The following is a 20,584-nucleotide window of genomic DNA, read 5'->3' on the forward strand; positions in this document are numbered from 1 at the left end:
TATTTTTTTTAATAAGGAAACAAATGATTATCCTCCTAACATCTAATTTGTATCCAAAGTTTTTCAAAAAGTGAGTTAAGGGATAGAGTAATCACTCAACGGTTAAGGCACTTGTCTGCAAAGCCTAATGACTCTGGTTCAATTCCCCAGCACCCACGTAAAGCCAGATGCATAAGGTGGTACACGCAAGCATCTGGAGTTCGTTTGCAGTAGCTAGAGGCCCTGGTGCACCCACTCTGTCTTTCTCTTGTTCTTTGCTTGCAAATAAATATTTTTAAAACTGAGTTAAATAAATTGAGGTACTAAGGTTTATGAAGATTGGAGTATTTTTCTCAAGCCTACAACCACAACATATAATTATCAGAGTAAACATTTTTACAAAATGTGAAATTTGAGAGCTGGAGAGATGGCTGAGCAATTAAGGTGCTTGCCTGCAAAGCCAAAGGACCCAGGTTCAATTCCCCAGGACCCACGTTAGCCAGAGGCACAAGGGGACGCATGTGTCTGGAGTTTGTTTGCAGTGGCTGGAGGCTCTGGCGCTCCCATTCTCTCTCTCTCTCCCCCTCTTGCTCTGTCAGATAAGTAAATAAATTAATTTTTTTAAGTTATAAAAAAGTGAATTTTGAGGCAATTTATTTTTTTCCAAAGAACTTTTCCTTGAGTAAACTTTAATAACACTCTCTTGCACTTTTCCACATTGTCATTTGGACAGTGGAAAGGGTTCGGGGCAGGGGTCACAGTGTCTGATGATTCACATCACACAGCAAGACTCACTCGGCATCTCCCCTGGCGTCCCAGCGGAGTGGCAGTTACAGAAAATCCAGTCAAGCACAGAAGGGAAACACCAGTGGAAGCAGAGCCCGCGCGTCCCGGCGTGGCTTCAGGCCTGGGCGTGCGGGCAGTACCATGGCTGAGCGAGCGCTCACCAGCTTCTGCATGCCGGGCGACTGAGAGGGAGGCGGCGCCCCTGCTGGGGCTGAACTCCCCGGGCTTCTGGAGTTAAGGCTGAGGGCCAAAATCTTTCACTCACTTGGATTCACTCATCATCTTTTCTGCTGCTTAATCTGTTTGGGGCCCTTTGCTGGGTAGAGAGGACGCAGAGGAATCAGTCCTTCCCATCAAGGAATTCGGAATGTGATAGGAAAACATTCCAGATGAGATGAGATGCTCAGGATGGCTGGCATGACCATAGACGGGAAAACATGGATTTCAGATGTCACTGAGATTCAAGGTAAGAAAGGACAAAAGGAGGTGTACCAACTTCACTGAGGTCTGGAGGACCCAACAGACAAGAGTATACAGGAACCTGTAGAAAGGACCAAAGGGAGGCTCAGAATGAACTGCGGCAGCACGCACACAATGAAATGACATCTCTGCAGAACGCCGTGAACTTACCACCAGCCCACTGGAAAAGAGTGAGCCGCCGAACAAGGGCTGAGATGAAGAGATCAAACCCTACAGCCTGAGGTTGGCCTTGGTGTCTCTTACCTCCACCCTGCAGCCTCGTGATAGATAGCCTGTGGCTCCCTGGAAGGAAACTAGTTTCCAGAAGATACAAGTCCAAATAGAGCACCAAACAACTGGGCCTGCGGGGAGTATGGAGGAACGTGCACAGGGCCTGGAGGCTGAATGGGTAAGGAGGCCTCTCCCACGCAGTCCTGTACTCTAGTGGCGGGACATATCCCAGGGCCCTGACAGCCTTCGGTGACTGGAATAGAGCTGGGATGCCCCAGCTGTCTTTGTTGGTAACCGGAATCGTGAACGAGCCAAGACAGCTTAAAGGTACAGGGTTGGGTTGGGTTTCCTCTGCTGGCTAAGCCACAGGCCGGTGCAGGGCTCTCTTCCTTCCCTGAGTTTCAGGAAACAGCTCCAGACCATTGTCATTTCTTCTTCCCAGAGCTACCGCGCATGTACGCCATCTCGCCAGCCACACTCACTCTCCTCCTAAAGATTCAGGGGCTCACCCCTGCTGTTCTTTCTCTTCCCAGCTCCCATCACCCCCATCTAATCCTCTTCTCGGATGCTCTGGGTCTGTCCTCAACCCGTTTCTCTTTACTTTTTCTGAAGTAAGCACATAGACCTTTTTCCAATTCAAAAGCTTCTCTCCCAGGCTGCAGAGATGGCTTAGCGGTTAAGGCGCTTGCCTGCAAAGCCAAGGGACCCAGGTTCGATTCCCCAGGACCCATGGAAGCCAGATGCACGAGGTGGTGCATGCATCTGGAGTTTGTTTGCAGTGGCTGGAGGCTCTGGTGCGGCAATTCTCTCTCAAATAAATAAAAATGTTTTTTTTAAAGCTTCTCTCCTAACCAGGTGTAACCGCAAGCCTAGCCCTCTTGCTGCACTCAAGCAGAGACCTGGTCACTACCCAGCACCAAAACTACTTAGCTGGTGGTTTAAACGTCATCCTCCTAAAATAGGGGTAAAGACTACATCTCTCGTGACAGAGTCTGTCACAGTAACAGGTGACTGGGAGGTGCTGCTTGCTGTAGAAACAACCCCATCCAGTGGCAGCTGAAAGACCCAGCACTGGCACAGGGCAGCCCCAAGGCTATTAGATGAGGACCGAGTCTAGTGGGTTCAAGCAAGTTGGCCTCACAGTTTGGTGGCCCAGAGATCTTCCTAAGAGTGAAAACCTTCTCTGTAGATGAAAGGGTCACTAGACCCCACAGACAGTATGAGTAAAATGAACTTGGGAGACATCTAGCAGCATGGGCAAGCTCTTGGACAGACATCTCCAGGCACACCGGACACGCAGCCAATCGCCACCGTCTCAGTCCTATGGAAAGCAGGGTCCTTGGCCCGCCAGTCTTGATTTGGCTTGGGCTCCAAGCCCAGGCTGGTTCAGTCCTCCTGCACACAGTTCAGGACCTCTTGGTCTGAGAACAGGCAGAAGGCAATCTGCTCACAGCCCTGCTTGGGACCACACTCAAACAGACACCCAAACAAGCCCTGCTCCTCCACAGTAGCCAGATCAGAGTAGCCGCAGGGCCCACGGTGCAAGATCCAGGGCCGGGACCAGAAGGCAGTCTCCAGGGGGCTCTGGTTATGGTAGATGCCTAGGTCGGTTCTCCGTTTCTTATTGGTTGGGTGTGAGTACAAGAGCCACGTTCCTGATGGTGGGCTGGCTTCCTCCTCACTCTGCGGAGTGGAGGCAGCGTCTTTACCGCGAGGATCCTGGTGTCCGTGTTGCATCTCCAAGGGCCGGAAACTCACCACACTGCCCTGGCAGCCACAGGGAGGCTCGCAGAGCTGCCGGTTCAGGGTCTGTTTCTGAAAGCAGTCCCCGCAGTCAGAGCTCAGAGCCTCTGCCCGGTATCTGTGCGACGTCCGGGCACTGCAGTAGAGCGCAGTGTTACCAGCCCTTCCGGTCACCTCTGCCACTTGGCATTCCCCTGTCGCCAGGGACTTCAGGAGCCGGCCATGGTGCCATGTAGCTCCTAGGTCATCACTGTAGATCATCAGGGAGTGAGACTTGACTGCACAGGGCAGCGGAAAGCAAAGGAACCGGTGTGTGAAGTAGTAAGCGTATGCGGGGATGACCAGCCTCCCAGAGCGCAGCTGGACACCGTGACCCGGACCCACAGCAAACGTGGCCCAGTGCTTCACTTCCGGGCCAATGACCTCCTCGGTCAAGTCCCTCACTTCACTCCATGAGCATCCGGCATCCTGGCTGCAAATGAAGCAGAGGCGGGCGGCATTCCTGCCTGACCTAATCTGTCGACGCTCGGTAACGTGGCCCTGCACGCAGATGAAGAAGAGATACACACAGCCGCTCTTCTGCTCCCACACAGGGCAGGGGTTCATGGTTCGATGCCCAGGCAATGTGGCTTTCATCAGTGGCTGGAGGGGTTCCCACTAGTCAAGGGGAAGAGAGAGAGAAAGTGGCAGTGAGGTACTTATGGGAAGGCAGGAAGCTCACGGAAAGCATCAGTACTTTCAGTAAACAAAAAACAAATGATATTGAAGCATACAAAACCTAGAAGGGCCACATTTTCACTCAATTCTAAAATGTGACAACTTTTATAAACATTGGAAAAAGACAAGGCTAGGTATTGTACATGCTGCGTCCTCTCTTTAGAATCCTCATCTGGACTTCCAAATCATCCCAATTCCACTGTCACTTCCTTTGGAAAGATGCCTAGGTAACTGTTTCTTAGTGGTTGGGTGAGCTCCTGATGACGGCCCCCTTCCTTCCTCCAGCTCCAACAACGGTCCAGCAGAGGGTTCTCATGAGTGGCTGGGCACTCCTTTACCACCATGGTCCTACCACTAGCTTCCCTGAAGCACCACTCCTTTTCTACAAATTAAACTCATGGGCTGGAGAGATGGCTTAGCGGTTAAGCGCTTGCCTGTAAAGCCTAAGGACCCCGGTTCGAGGCTCGGTTTCCCAGGTCCCACGTTAGCCAGATGCACAAGGGGGCGCACGTGTCTGGAGTTTGTTTGCAGAGGCTGGAAGCCCTGGCGCGCCCATTCTCTCTCTCTCCCTCTATCTGTCTTTCTGTGTCTGTCGCTCTCAAATAAATAAATAAATAAAAATATTTAAACTCATTATATACATTATATAACAGTATACTGTTTTTTTTTGGGGGGGGACTGCCTATGAGCCTTTTGAGTAGAACCCAAATTATAATACTTTATCACCAGCACCAGGGACATAATAGTAGCTAAATGCAATTCTATTAAAACAACAGGCAAGGGCTGGAGAGATGGCTTAGCAGTTAAGGCGCTTGCCTATGAAGCCTAAGGACCCATGTTCAACTCTCCATGTCCCATGTAAGCCAGACATACAAAGGTGAGGCAAACACAAGGCTGCACGTGCCTGCTAGGTGGCACAAGCATCTGGAGTTTGGTTTCTGCAGCTGAGGCCAATTCTCTCTAAAAATGTTACACAAGAATAAAAACATTAAAAAAAAAAACACAGAAAGAAAGACAAGCCCAGTGTGGTAGTACATGCTTTTAATCCCAGCACTTGGGAGGCAGAGGTAGGATCACTTGAGTTTGAGGCCATCCTGAGACTACATAGTCAATTCCTAAGTCAGCCTGGGCTACAGCAAGACCCTACTTCCAAAAATCAACAACAAAAAAAGACAAGAAAGATGACAGAAAGCCGGGCGTGGTGGCACACGCCTTTAATCCCAGCACTCGGGAGGCAGAGGTAGGAGGACTGCTGTGAGTTCAAGGCCAGCCTGACACTACACAGTGAATTCCAGGTCAGCCTGGGCTAGAGTGAGACCCTACCTCGAAAAACAAAACAAACAACAAAAAGCTTCACAGATCCCTACTGGTTTTCTACATATTTCTTAGTGGGCAAACCCCAGGTGACCTGACCACCTCGGGCTATAAGGAAGTTCAGAACAGTCAGCACACTGCTGACCTGAACTACTGAAATAACTAAGAAAGAAGGAAGACCTACTATACTGCCTCAATCACCAGCAGTAGACAGACATTTAAAGAAAAAGCCATAGAAGAACATGTTAGATATCAGCATAAGGAACATCTTTTACAGAGGCAAAAGTGAAACCCACAGAGTAATAGATTAATAGGTGTGGCCTCATTAACATTAAAAGCTTCTCCACACAGAAGATGTTCTAAACAGGGCTAGAAGTTAAACCACAGAGTTGGGCGTGGTGGCGCACGCCTTTAATCCCAGCACTCAAGAGGCAGAAGTAGGAGGGTCACCGTGAGTTCAAGGCCACCCTGAGACTACATAGTGAATTCCAGGTCAGCCTGAGCTAGAGACTCTACCTCAAAAAACCAAAAGAAAGATGACAGAGAAGAAAGAGAAAAGGGAAGGGAAAAAATGAAAGAAAGATAAGCAAATAGGGAAGTTTTAGGCCAAGATGGAAGTTCCAAGACAGATTCTTTTTCTTCCTGTGCTTCCCTAGAAAGACAGTTCCTAACAGTATTATCAAAGGCCCAAGCCCAGAGTCAGAGACAGCTAGTTCAACCCTGCCTCCATCCGGTTCTGAAACACTGGACCAGTCTACGTCACATTTCCTCATAAGTTAAATGGAAAATTTTAAATATCATCAGGGCCAGGCGTGGTGGTGCACGCCTTTAATCCCAGCACTCGGGAGGCAGAGGAAGGAGGATCGCCATAAGCTTGAGGCCACCCTGAGACTACATAGTGAAGTCCAGGTCAGCCTGGGCTAGAGACGCTACCTCAAACAACAACAACAAAAAATCATCAGGGCTAGAGAGATGGCTTAGCTGTTAAGGTGCTTGCCTGTGAAACCAAAGGACACAGGTTTGACACCCCAGAACCCATGTAAGTCAGATGCACATGGTGGTTCATGCTTCTGGAGTTTGTTTGCAGTGGCTAGAGGCCCTGGTGCACCCATTCATCCCTAATTAGAATTTGGTAAGAAAATTTCCAGAAGCCCAATAGAAATGGGCAAAGGGCAAAATCAGGCCTGTTACAAAAAGAAAACCAAGACAAAGCTACGTTCCACCTCACACATAAGAAAGAAACACAAACCGAACTTCAACAGACACGACAGCCTTTTCCCTCTAGCAAAATTTTAAAATCACACTGCTGGATATTCTGCTAGGAAAGATGTGAGGAAGCAGCTTCCCTGGTCAGGAACATACACGGCCCAGCCCTGATGCACAGGTATGTTTAATCCTTCCCAGGTTGCCCACTTGATCCTAAGCATACTTGCTCATGAATTGAAGGCTGGGGGCTATGGAGATGGATCAGTGGTTAAAGACACTTGCTAATAGAGCCTGCCAGCTCAAGTTTGAGTCTGCAGTACCCATGTAAAGCCAGATGCACAAAGTAGTACATGAGCCTGGAGTTCATCTGCGGTGGCAAGATGCCCTGGTGTGGCCTTCCCCTCCCGTCCTCCTGACCCCCCACACACAAATATACATTAAAATAAAAAATAAATGAATTGTTTAAAGGCTGGGGGTGTAGAAAAGGGGTAAAGCACTTGTGTAGCATGTAGGGCTCTGGGTTCAATCCCCACAGAAAAAGGACAGCATAAATAACTGGTTAGCTATATCAACCTCTTTTCTTTATAAAGTTCTTAAACTAATATTTCACAGTAGCTTTGTTTGTAATAGTAAATATCCTAAATATTCATCATGGGGACTAGTTGAGCTAGCATACAATACATGGTTTTATCTCATTGTTCTTAAAATGGCTCAGTAGTTAAAAGTTGCTTGGTTTCAAAGCCTGCTAGCCCAGGTTCAATTCCCTGGCACCCATATAAAGCTGGATGCAGACGGGCACAGGCCAGCTAGCCTGACATTCAACTGCAACTGCAAGAGAGCCTGTCTCAAGGAAAGGGGAGCACAGGTACCTTGAGGCGGTCTGATGACACACACTGAACAAATAATTATATACATAAATAAACTTTTTAAAGGGAAAAATGCCAGGTGTGGTGGCACACACCTTTAATTCCAGCACATAGGAGGCTGAAGTGCTGTGAGCTCAAGGACAGCCAGAGTGAGTTCCAAGTCAGCCTGGGCTAGAATGAGACCCTACCTAGAAGAAAAAAAAAAAGAGAGAGGGGAGAGATGAGGTGAACTTTTTCAATATATGTTGATATAGAAAAGATTTCCATAAAATATTGTTAAATAAACCAAAAAAAGTGCGTGAAACATATATATTTTTGCAGGACACATGTGGAAAAAAAGGACTTCTGGTAATTGTAAACTAAGTAATCAGACTAACCTATCTGCCCACTAGAAAAAAACAGAAAAAAAAATATTAAAATGAAAAGCACTCATGGGCCAATAGGACAATGACAAATTACAGGCCAAAAGACAGTTAATGGATATTTCAAGATTCTCTTTGTCTCAGGCTATCCTGAGATATCTTATCAGGTATCTCAAAAAAAAAAAAATAAATAACTGAAGGGCCAAGAATTGGGCAATTCATCTGACAGCCTTATGTGTGTAGGAAGACAAAGAAAGTGGAGGTACAGACAAACCTTCCAATGACTCGAGGTTGAAAACCCTAACAATTGTTAGGATTTAACACGGGCAGGATCACTGTTTTCAACCCTTCATGTCAGGTGCTCATGACTTGGCCTTAAAGGCTGAATCATAGCTTCTAAGTCTACTATGATTTGTGCAGACTGGTCACAGCCTAGCTTCTATTTTAATTTGAAAGTCTAAATGACTACCATCTTCAGGTTCTTTTTTAAGCTATGTCTTAAAAAAATGACTTGGTGGTTAAAGAGATAGCAAGCAGAGAGAAAGAAAGAAGATGGCGGGGAGAGAAAGAATAAATGGGTACACCAGGGCCTCCAGCTGCTACAAACGAACTCCAGATGCATGTCAAGTCACTGCATCTGGCTTTACATGGGTACTGGGGAATCAAACCCGGATCCTTAGGCTTTGCAGGCACGTGCCTTAGCCAGTAAGCCATCTCTCCGGTTGTCTGCATAGAGACCCCATGAGGCCACGAGGATGAACCATGGTTTGCAGTGAAGACCCAATGGAGATGCCGCGACCATGAGATGGCTGCTAAGGAAAGCTGCCGCCCCCCAGTGAAGTCTTCCAGGACTGTGAGTAGCCTAGCTGGAGGGGTGGAATTGGAATGCCAGAAACTTGTTGCTGATTAGAATTATCAGACTTGGAGACTTGTCACTGGCTACAGTTGTTGGACTTGAAGCTACAGAGTTTGATGTTTGCCCTGATTGTTTTAAATCCTGTATTGGTTCAATATTTCTTTGCTATGCCCAATGCCATCTTTTGCAGTGTGAATGTTTATTCTGTGCCATTATGGGTTTTTTGAGGTTATTTTTTGGTATTACAGCTCAGTTAAAAGATCTTGGACTATGAGGATGTATGATCATTGAAATTGATAAAAACTATGGGGGCTTTTAAAGTTGGACGAATACATTGCATTTTACATCATGTATAGTTATCAGTTTATGGGGGCCAAGGGCAGAATGTGGTGGTATGATTCAGGTGTCCCCCATAAACTTAGTTGTTCTGAATGCTAGGTTCCCAGCTGATGGAGATTTGGGAATTAACGCCTCCTGGAGGGAGTGTATTGTTGGGGGTGGGCTTATGGGTGTTATAGCCAGTTTCCCCTTGCCAGTGTTTAGCAAACTCTCCTGTTGATATGGTCCACCTTATGATGGTCTTAAACAAGTTACTTACTTTGTAAAGCACCAAGATCCCTGACCAGCAAAATGATGCTAACAGTGTTTCCTTTCCTGGGTTACTTGTGAGGATTACAGGAGTAGAAATAAAAAGCGTGTCACATGTTAGCTGGATCTGACTGGACCACGGAAGCCTCTGGAGTTTGAGCCTGTGTTTGAAGCTTGTTTTTAATGGTGGAACATAGTTGTATGACTTTAAGCAAATAGCAATCTCTCTGAGCCTCAGTTTCCTCACAGGCTAAATGTGATGGGACCTAGAACACAGAAGGGCTGTGAAGAAGCCATTGTGCCCCCCCCCCATACAGGAAGCACTCAGTGAGCCTCTGTTTACTCCTCCTCAGCTCCCCACATGGAGCCCCACCCAGACCCGGAAGGCAACCCGCCCTATGGAGATGAGTCACCTGTACGGAGCGCCCAGTCCTCAGCCCCCGCCTCAGCACCAGATGGAGAGCATCCTCATCCCTGCTTGAGGAGCGCTTCTCGGCAAAGGCCAGGAAGGCGCGGGTGGGGGGGACGTAGAGCAAGGCTGGGATCCGGTAGGTGACACCTTTCTGGCTTTCCTGTCGGAAGAGAATGCTGGTACAGGAGCACGATGTCACTTCTCCCACGATCTCTGCAAGGACAGGAGACAATGCAGTGTGCGTCCGTACAAGATGCTGGCCTGCGTGCAAGTTCTCTGTCATTCTGGTGCTGGAGGGTGCGGGGGCTCACACAGGTACGCAAATGTTTACTTTTTCATACAAAGGGGACACTGGTCTTGGCAGCAGAAAGCAAGCAGTACACACTCTCATCTGACAAATCTGTTCTCTAGGCTCAGAGAATCCAAAGCAGCACGTGTCTGCCAAGTGTGCCTCTCTCCAGAAAGAGGGTTGTCTGCATTGGCTTCTGCTTGGGAGCCCATGGGTATTACCAGCACAAAGAGATTTTTAAAAATTTATTTTGTTATTTATTTGAGAACGACAGCCAGAGAGAGGAAGAGGCAGATAGAGAGAGGGAGAGAGGGAATGGGTGCGCCAGGGCCTCCAGCCACTGCAAACGAATTACAGACGCTTGTGGCCCCTTGTGCATCTGGCTAACATGGGTCCTGGGGAGTTGAGGCTCGAACCCGGGTCCTTAGGCTTCACAGGCAAGCGCTTAACCACTAAGCCATCTCTCCAGCCCATGAAGCGATTTTTTAAAAAATATTTTATTTATTTATTTGAGAGAGAGAATGGTTGCACCAGGGCCTATAGCCACTGCAAAAGAACTACAGATGCATGCACCCCCTTGTGCATCTGGCTTAAGTGGGTTCTGAGGCATCAAACCTGGGTCCTTTGGCTTTGCAGGCAAGTACCTTATCTGCTAAGCCATCTCTCTAGCACTGAAATGACTTTTAAAAAAATGTTTTATTTATTTATTTGAGGGGCGATAAAGGCCAACAGAGAATGAATGCACCAGAGCCTCTAACCACTGTATGACACATGCGCCACCTTGTGCATCTGGCTTTTGTGGGTACTGGGAATCGAACCTGTGAATGGGACCTTTGGCTTTGCTGGCAAGCACCTTAACTGCTAAGCCATCTCTCCTGCCCAAAATGAGGTGATTTTTAATGCCAGTTTCTTGGGGTTTGGGGTTTCTAGGTTATCAACTCAAATCCAACTGAATGAAAGTATGTGGGTAACTTTTCGCCAGGGAAATTTTCTCCCTGCACTGAGGCTGAGGATAGATAGAAGGTCATCTTCTCTGTCCTGTGTCAGTGTGGAGACCCAGCCCACTTTGCCGGAGGGTTTACACCCAACCAAGATGCTAAGATGTGCAGCTTCATGTGACCTCAGCTCCAGCTAGCCAACCCATGCATACACGCACATTTCGCCGCTATCACGGACAGGCGTATTAAGGCCCAAACGTTCAGGTGTGACTAGCAAGCATCTTGAACAGCCGAGGGAAGGTTAAGGGGCTAACCAGGGTGTTTCCAGCACACTTCTTGATAGTCAAGCCACTATTTCCTCAGCTGGCCAGCCTGTGTCAGTGCTCACAGTGGAAACCCACCCAGTGTTCTTGGCAAAGAAGCCAGATGTTTTACTTCTCAGAGGCCCAAGAAGGGAATCAAGCCAGACAGACAAAAGCAGATTTACGATTTTATTTTTCTTCAAATCATTTGTCATCAAAACCCTATCTTACAGGAGCTGGAGAAATGGCTCTGCAGCCAAGACCTTTGCCTGCAAAGCCTGATGACCCAAGTTCGCTACCCTAGTACCCACGTAAAGCCAGATGCACAGTAGTGCATACATCTAGAATTCATTTGCAGCAGCTGGAGGCCCTGTCTTATTCTATTTCCTTGTCCCTCTTCTCTCTCTCTTGCTCTCGCTTTGCTTGTGAATACATAAAAATATCTTTAAGCTGGATGTGGTGGCGCATGCCTTTAATCCCAGCACTTGGGAGGCAGAGGTAGGAGGATTGCCATGAGTTTGAGGCCACCTTGAGACTACATAATGAATTTTAGGTCAGCCTGGGCTATAGTGAAACCCTACCTTGAAAAAAGAAAAAAAACCAGAAAAACAAAACAACAACAAATTATACACACATACACACCAACCCTATCTTACAAAAGAAGTAAATCAAGCAGCAAGAACTAGGCTTGCAAGGCCATCATATTTATTCACTAAGGTTTGCTGGATGCCTACTTCCACTGGGTCCTGTCAGTAGGTGTTAAGGAGACAGAAAGGACCAGAGGTTCCTGTTCTCAAGGATCCCACATCCACGAGAAAGAGACAAGCATGCAAACACGACACAATAAGTGCTGTTTTTTGTTTTGTTTTGTTTTTTAGCAGTAAACACGTGAGCAAGAAGGAAAACAGAAAAGAGGCCCCTCTCCAGAGTAAGGCCTCAGAAAAGGGTTCCTGGAGAGGCAAGTACCTATGAGCTCTATGTGGAACATTCCTTCCCAGACAGCCACACAGCTCCCTCTCTCCCTCCTTCCCTCTTCAGTTCTTTCCAAATACCACCCAGTCACACCTCCCTTGCCACCTCTATCCCTTTTTCCTGCTTGTTTCTCCACACCACTTTCATAAACTATGTATATTCAACACATGCTAAAAAGTGAAGACTCGGGCTGGAGGGATGGCTTAGCGGTTAAGGCGTTTGCCTGCAAAGCCAAAGGACCCAGGTTTGATTCCCCAGGACCCCAGGTTAGCCAGATGCACAAGGGGGCACATGCACCTGAAGTTTGTTTGCAGTGGCTGGAGGCCCTGGCATGCCTATATTCTCTCTCTCTTTTTCTCTGTCAAATAACTAAATAAATAAAAATAAAATTTTTTTTTTAAAAAAGTGAAGACTCCATGGAGGGCAAGAGCAAGTCGACTTCATTCACTGTTATTATCTTCTTACCTAGAACACTAAACATACACTCAAAAAGCACTTGTTGGGGGCTGGAGTGATGGCTTAGTGGTTAAGGCACTTGCCTGCAAAGCGTATGGACCCAGGTTCGATTCTCCAGTACCCACGTAAGACATACACAAGGTGGCACATGCATCTGCAGTTTGTTGGCAGTGTTTGGAGACTGACGCACCCACTGTCTCTCTCTCTCTCTCAATCAAATAATTAAAAAAAAAAACAAAAAAACACTTGTTAGCCAGACATGATGACACACATCTTTAATCCTAGCATTTAGGCGGCTGAAGTAGGAGGATCGCCATGAGTTCGAGGCCAGCTTGGACTACGGAGTGAGTTCTGGGCCAGAGTGAGACCTTGTTTGAAAGCAACAACAACAGAAAGTATTTGTTGGCTGACTGAATGAACTGGAAGATAAAATGAAGAAGAGTGAGTTAGCTAACTGAGAGTGAACAGCAGAGAGAGGGAGCGTGTGTGAGGCCTACAGGTAACAGAAGTCTGAGCTGTGCAGAGGTTCCGAAGCTCAGAATGTCAACGGTGAGGCAGAACTCAAAACCTACGGGCAAAGCGACGACCAGAGGTCTCGGCAGAGTCCAGACCCTGGGAGGCTCCGGTGCCTTATTACAGTTTTCATCCCGCACACAGGAGCCACTCTATGGAGTTTCCGACGGGAACAGTTTGATCATTTTAGATCAATTTCTCAGGCAGCATTCAGGGCAGCGGACTATGGGGTAACACCATTTCTAGCTACAGTCTCCTAGTCAAGCAAAACCAACGTCCACCAGCCTGTGAATGACTCGTTTGTTTATTAAACGCAGAAAGAACTATGGCTCACTGTAATGAGAGGAGTTGCGGGGACTTGACCTCAGGGATTCGGAAGAAACAGCCTTTCACAACTCCCACGATTAGGCTCTCAAAGCATAATCAAAAGATAACAAGGAAAAAGATAACAAGGGTTAGAATGTCTTCTTCACACATGAGAGCAAACCTCCTCCACAAGTTCAGCCCCTCCTGCCAGAGAGGGTGAGGTTCTCTCCTGAGTTTGCATCTGTCTCTGAACTACCCTGCTGTGATGGCTAACAAGATTCAGCCTAGAACATGTTCTTGTGCATGTCATTCCATTTCTCTCTGCTGCAGGATCCTCGTCTATAAAATGAGTTAAATTCTTCATAAGAAATATTAAAGAGCTGGGGCTGGAGAGATAGCTTAGCTGTTAAGGTGCTTGCCTGCAAAACCTAAGGACCCAGGTTGGATTCCCCAGGACCCATGTAAGCCAGATGCACAAGGTAGCACGTGCTTCTGGAGTCCATCTGCAGTGGCTGGAGGCCCTAGTGCGCCCATTCTCATTCATTCATTCTCTCTCTCTGTCTGCCTCTTTCCCATTCTCTCAAATAAATAAATTAGTTAAAAATTATTTAAAAATAGTAAAGATGGGCTGGAGAGATGGCTCAGTGGTTAAGGCATTTGCCTGCAAAGCCAAAGGACACAGGTTTGATTCCCCAGGACCCATGTAAGCCAGGTGCACAAAGTGGCGCATGCGTCTGGAATGTGTTTGCAGTGCCTTGGAGACCCTGGCATGCCCATTCTCTCCATTCCCTCTCTCTGCTTGTGCTTCTCTCTCCCCGTCTCACAAATGAATAAATAAATAGAATACTTTTTTAAAAAATTAGAGACTTAAGTACTTGCTACAAAGCCTATTACATAACATGAGCACAATGTATGACAATTATTTTTTAAACTAGAAATCATTACATAGTGTTTTCCCTCACCCCATCCCTGGTTTACTGAGACCATCTTGCATCAGCCTCCTGAGTGCTAGGATTGCTGGTGTGCCTGTGTACCTAACAGGGCAAGTTGTGGCGCACACCTTTAATCCCAGCATTTGGGAAGTAGAGGTAGGAGGATCACAGTGAGTTCAAGGCCACCCTGAGACTACATAGTGAATTCCAGGTCAGCCTGGGCCAGAGTAAGACCCTACGTAGAAAAACCAAAATGTATAGAGATAGATATAGATATGTAGATATATATGTGATATATATATATATCACAATACTTGAAACGATAAATAAAGCATGTTACTGGTTTATATATTTGCCACAGCAATAGCAGTAATACATTAATTAACACACATCTATTAGTTACTGTCTAGTGGAATGGAATTCTCAGGGAGGTAATATGGAACACAGGATGGGCATGGAGAGGGACAGAGGTACTAGGAAAGAGAAAGGAAGTGGGGAGATCATGAGAGGAGAAGCCCAACTTGTCATATGGTGGGATTCATGACCCGGTTCCACTTCACACTATCAAAGTACTTACTTTACTCTCAAAGTCTTAGCTTTTAGTTTTGAGTCATGCTATGTAGCCAAGACAGGTCTTGAACTCATGGTTCTCCTGCCTCAGCCTATTACAGGTATGTGGTGGTTTGATTCAGGTGTCCCCCATAAACTTTAGTGTTCTGAAAGCTTAGGTCCCCAGCTGGTGGCAATTTGGGAACTGGATCCTCCTGGAGACAGTGTATTGCTGGGGGTGGGTTTATGAGTGTGACAGCCAGACTCCCCCAATGTTTGGCACACTCAACTGCCGCTGTTGTCCACCTGATGTTGGCTAGGAGGTGACGTACACCTCTGCTCATGCCATTGTTTTCCTCTGCCATCATGCAGCTTCCCCTAGAGTCTGTTAAGCCAAAATAAACCCTTTCCTCCCACAAGCTGCTCTCGGCCAGGTGTTTTGGGACAGCAACAGGAAGCTGACTGCAACAAGGTATAAGCTACCATGACCACTCCTTGTTTGTAAAATGTGGATAACATGGGCTGGAGAGAGGGCTTAGAGGTTAAGGCACATGCCTGCAAAGCCTAAGGACACTGGTTCGATTCTCCAGGTGTCACTTGTTTGCAGTGGCTAGAGGTCCTGGCACGCCCATTCTCACTCTCTCTCCCTCTCTGTCTCTAATAAATAAATAAATAAATAAAAATTAATGTGGATAACATGTACTTATGAGGACCAAAATGAAGAAACACTTCTTTTTCAAATTCAAAAATGCTTTAAACACTATACAGATAGAAGCCTTGTAACTGGAGAGTTGGCTTAGCAGTTAAGGTGCTTGCCTGCAAAACCTAAGGCTCCAGATTTGACTCCCCAGAACCCATATAATATGCAGTGGATAGAGGCCCGGGTGCACCCATTCTCTCCCTCCCTCTCTCTCTCATAACACATAAACAAATGGAAGCCTTTAATTATAAATGTTAAGCTCTTCACAACTTCACTTACAGCTCTGCTATCACTGCAAAGATTGTCATGATTAATTTTTATTAATTATGATTGTGCTGACAGTAGAGATGAGGGTAATAACACAGACAGTGGCTCTGGCACTGAGACCTAAGTTATTCACACTAACTGTGTGTTGGTAACTGGGGATGGGGAAGAAGCAAAAATAGTCTATTTGGAGTCGTTCATTTGGGCAGAGAAATAGAATTGTTAACTGCCCCTTCCGATCAAGCCAACTCTCTGTCTCTTACTGGCAGAATACACCGTGGCATGGACTCTGAGCCTTGTTTTGAAGGAGGAAAAACTTACCTAAGGCCATTTTGTGTTGCAAACCCTAAGGCCCTGGTGTTATAAATTTTAGCTAGGTGGGGGTGGGGGGGTGCTTTTTTTTTGGCCACTCAGATTCCTTTGAAGTAACAGGGGGTTTTCCTAGTCTCAGTTCCCGCTTCATCCCCACGATGTTAAGCTAAGGTTTAAGTGTGGCTTCAGTGGGAAGAAACCAAAAATAGAACAGCCAAAAATATTCGAGCTAGGTCAGGTCCGAACCACTCCAGGCTCTGACTCAACGTTCCTCCGTGACTGTGCTGCACAACCTGCTCCCCGCGGTACAAGGGCCCCGATTTGGGGCGGGGGGGAGGTCGGGGGAGCCCTCCCATGCCCAGGCCCGCTCACCTGCAGGAGATCCGGGCTCCGCGGGGTCTCTCGGGGCCGAGCCGGGAGCGAGGCACTGTTCCATGGCTCGTGGGGCAGGCCACGTCCCGGCCCGGCTGGGGAGAGGGAGGCAGACGGGTCAGGGGCCACAGAAACTGCGGGCCCGGAGACAAACGCCGGCAGCAAGCACAGGGAGAGGCGCCCAGACGAGGGCAGACGGGATCAGCAGGAGGAAAGGCGCGCGTACGCTGCAATGCCCTAGAAACAGCTGCAGCGCTCCACCAATCACCGCGGCCGCCCGGCCTGTCCGGCCCCGCCCCCCGGCGCTGGCCCCGCCCCTCGCCGCGCAGCCCCCGCGGGTCCCTCGGTGTTTGGGGCCCCTGGTGGCACTCGCTTTATCGACTGGTTGGTATCACTGTCTAAAACTTCCCTGGACAGCCTAGGAGTCGAGCAAAGGTTCCGGGCCTCAATGGGGACCACAAAAAAAAAAAAAAAAAGGAAGAAGGGGAACACAAAGCATTAGCCACTCTCCTTGGAAAAGGTACAAGTAAGAAAGATATTAGCTGGACATAGACCTGTAACCCCAGATAACCGGAAGGCTGAGGCAGGACGATGGCAAGTTTGGAATCTCCCTAGATCTCAAGAGTGAGTTCAAGGTCACCCTATGCAACTTAGGGAGACCCTAACTCGAAAATTTAAAGGTAAAAGCTCACGAGTAACTAGAATTCCACCTCTACAAGAGATCAGTTCCTTGCCCACCCAAGCAGCATGATAAAACCTTTGCTCTTCTTTCTCTCATTGGAGTCATCTTGGGACTTATCTCTTCCCACATGCTAGCTCACCTAGTCTTGTTCTGAAGAAATGTGCCTGTTTGATTCTTCTGAAAGAACTCAACTGATCAGTAACAATCAAAGGTCACTTTTTTTTTTTTTTTTTTGTAAGCAGGGTCTCACTCTAGCACAGGCTGGTCTTGAACTCACTCTGTAGTCCCAGGATGGCTTTGAACTCACAACAGTCCTCTTATTTCTGCCTCCCAAGTGCTAGGATTAAAGGGGTGCACCAACACACCTGGCTTAGGCTCATAGATCGTAACATTCTTCTTTAATACAAGAAACCAGGACTCCTTAGAAAAAAGTAGTTGACTGGGGCTGGAGAGATGGCTTAACAATTAAGGCACTTGCCAGCAAAGCCAAAGGACCCAGGTTCAATTCCCCAGTACCCATATGTGGCGCATGTACCTAGAATTCATGTGCAATGGCCAGGAGGCCCTGGCGTACCCACTTTTTCTCTCTGTCCCTCTCTATCTCAAATAAATAAAAAAAAATACATTTAAAAAAAAAGTTGACTCCCAGACTGGAGCAATGGCTCAGTGGTTAAAGGTGCTTGCTTGGGGCTGGAGAGATGGCTTGGCAGTTAAGCGCTTGCCTGTGAAGCCTAAGGACCCCGGTTCGAGGCTTGGTTCCCCAGGTCCCACGTTAGGCAGATGCACAAGGGGGCGCACGCGTCTGGAGTTCGTTTGCAGAGGCTGGAAGCCCTGGCGCACCCATTCTCTCTCTCTCCCTATATCTGTCTTTCTCTCTGTGTCTGTCGCTCTCAAATAAATAAATAAATAAATAAAAGGTGCTTGCTTGCAAAGCTGACAACCTGGGTTCAATTCCCCAGTACCCACATAAAGCCAGATGCCCAAAGTAATACATGCATCTGGAGGCCCTGGCATGCTCTCTGTTTCCCTCTCAAATAAATATTTAAAAAAATAGTTGCCTCCATGCTACGTCCACGGCGACCTCGCCTGTGTAGCAAAGATGCCTCTACACTGGAAGAGAGCTGAGGACAGAGGGCCAGCACTCCTCGGAGGGATGCCCCCGGTGACCCCTTGGCAGTCAGTTACTGTAATGGTTCCTGCTGCCCATGAAGTCACGACGACCTGATTACTGGCGCCAATGAGCTGTTTTCTGCGCTCTGTTTCTTTCCTGCTTCCTTCTAGCTGTTTGTCTAAGAACAGCTAATTCAACACTTATTAGTAATCATGCACGCAATCAGAGTACAAGAAACAATCTAAGCATTGAATGTGCCCCTCCTATGATTAGGGCAATGGAGGGAATGTATAACTCTACTAAGAATAAAAAAATTAACTTTAGGACAATTTTTTGATGGTGTAGAGCAAAAACAGCTTATGATGTTTGAGAATGATACTGAGCCTGAGAATATGAAAGTAGAAATGTTGATCAGTAATGTTCATAAGAAACATGACAGTTCTGCAGAAAAGGAGTTGCAAAACTTAGGCATTCCCACCAGGAAACTTCCTGGGGGATATGTTCAGTACTTGATCAAGGGCAGATGGTGGACTCCTAGAGCTGGAATCTACTTAGTTCCACTCCCCTATGAGGGAGGATATGATGAATTCGGTAATAGATGGGTGAATTATAAAGAAAAAAGGAGGCTATGGCATTCTCTTCCATTTATGGGAATGCTTAGCAAGGAAGTGTAAGCCTTGGTGTTTATACAATAAACAAGTAAGAAGGGAATTTCTGAAAAGTAGTACACCAGCCTTAAAATATTGGTGGTCTTTTGGATGGAAACACTTTTATAATGAATATGAGGATTATATAAATGATTTAATAAGTGGAAAAAAGATGGTTTGGGGCATGACAGTCCTTGGGGCATGACAGTCCTTGGGGTATAAGAAATAAGTAACCTGTTATTCACCTTACACCTTTTGCCCTAGTTTCTGTTCGTATAATGTTGTGGTCAATGGTGCGAGACATGCTTCTCAGAAAATGGGTACATTTCCTGCCTGATAAACACTGCATGTATAGAATAGAACAATACTTAAGATTGTTTAGATTAATAATTCTTGAGATCACTTGTTCAATCTGTATAAAACCTTGATGAAAACTTCAGTAAATCGCAGCAGCATATTCAACTTAGAGTGTGTCTGTCTGTCATTTCCTCGCCGAATCCCGAGTTTTCCTTGAGCCTTCGCCCTTGTTCTCCCTCTGTCCTGATCTCCCCGAGAGTCAGTCCACGGCACCTCCAGGGACTAGAGAGGTGGCTTAGCAATTAAGGTGCTTGCCTGCATAGCCAAAGACCCAGGTTCAATTCCCCAGGACCTATGTGAGCCAGATGCACAAGGTGACACACGTGTCTGGAGTTCAGTTGCAGTGGCTGGAGGCCTTGGTGCACCCATTCTCTCTCTCTCTCTTTCTCAAATAAATAAATAAAAATAAAGTACTAAAAAATACTTGATTCCAGAGCTGAAGCAGGACAAAACACAAGCTGAGTGTGGAACATACCGTGGTGCCATAAAGAGATCACAAGATGATTAGATTTTCTCTTACAGGAGTGCCTACTGGCCACAAGCTGGAACTAAAACTGGTTTAGAGGACATTAGTGGTGTGAGATTAATCATCCCTCACAGAAGAAAAATAAAGCCAAATGTATACTGATATGAATAATTGTACCAAGAAACCAGGGAGAAGGGATAGCTCTTCCTAAGAGTAGAATCCCAATTAATAAACATAGAAGAAACAACAAAATATCACCGTTGGCTTTTTTTTTTTTTTTTTTCCGAGATAGAGTCTCACTCTAGCCCAGGCTGACCTGGAATTGACTATGTAGTCTCAGGGTGGCCTCGAACTCACAGCAATCCCTCTACCTCTGCCTCCCAGTGCTGGGATTAAAGACGTGCGCCACCACGCCCGGCTCCATTGGCTTTTCTTTAAAGGTTAATAAAAGTACTTCAAGATGACACAGGAGGTATTTCTAAAATACTATAATGAGCTGGAGAGATGGCTTAGTGGTTAAGCGCTTGCCTGTGAAGCCTAAGGACCCTAGTTTGAGGCTCGGTTCCCCAGGTCCCACGTTAGCCAGATGCACAAGGGGGCGCACGCGTCTGGAGTTCGTTTGCAGAGGCTGGAAGCCCTGGCACGCCCATTCTCTCTCTCTCCCTCTATCTGTCTTTCTCTCTGTGTCTGTTGCTCTCAAATAAATAAATAAATAAATAATTTTAAAATACTATAATGATTCAAAACTATTCTTGAGAGTTTTATTCTGAGTTTGGGGCTCTGCCAAAAGGCAGGTCAACCCAGTTTTCCTGGTGTCATGAACACTGGAACACGCTTCCCAGGCCCCCAGCTTGTGACCACAGCTGTAGGGAGTGTGGAAGTGTGTCCAGTTGTCAG

At 46.9% G+C, this 20,584-nt stretch overlaps 1 protein-coding gene across 1 annotated transcript; it reads right to left on the reverse strand.

Moving 5' to 3' along the window:
* Positions 1 to 637: 637 nt before the first annotated feature.
* Neu3 (neuraminidase 3) lies at positions 638 to 16,614 on the reverse strand. Its single transcript, XM_004656366.3, has 3 exons — positions 16,425 to 16,614; positions 9,521 to 9,732; positions 638 to 3,855 (listed from the first exon to the last, which is right to left on the reverse strand). The coding sequence occupies exons 1-3, from the start codon at positions 16,486 to 16,488 to the stop codon at positions 2,842 to 2,844; spliced, it is 1,290 nt and encodes a 429-aa protein (XP_004656423.3). The 5' UTR covers positions 16,489 to 16,614; the 3' UTR covers positions 638 to 2,841.
* Between the last annotated feature and the right edge of the window lie 3,970 nt (positions 16,615 to 20,584).

The sequence above is a fragment of the Jaculus jaculus genome, chromosome 3 (genome assembly GCF_020740685.1).
Source record: "Jaculus jaculus isolate mJacJac1 chromosome 3, mJacJac1.mat.Y.cur, whole genome shotgun sequence".
NCBI lineage: Eukaryota > Metazoa > Chordata > Mammalia > Rodentia > Dipodidae > Jaculus > Jaculus jaculus.

Coding starts and splice junctions, on each gene's coding strand:
- Neu3 (XM_004656366.3), bottom strand. CDS start 16,488: ATGGAACAGTGCCTCGCTCCCGGCTCGGCCCCGAGAGACCCCGCGGAG. Junction 9,733..16,424: donor GGAGCCCGGATCTCCTGCAG/GTGAGCGGGCCT, acceptor CTGTCCTTGCAG/AGATCGTGGGAGAAGTGACA. Junction 3,856..9,520: donor GGACTGGGCGCTCCGTACAG/GTGACTCATCTC, acceptor CCCCTTGACTAG/TGGGAACCCCTCCAGCCACT.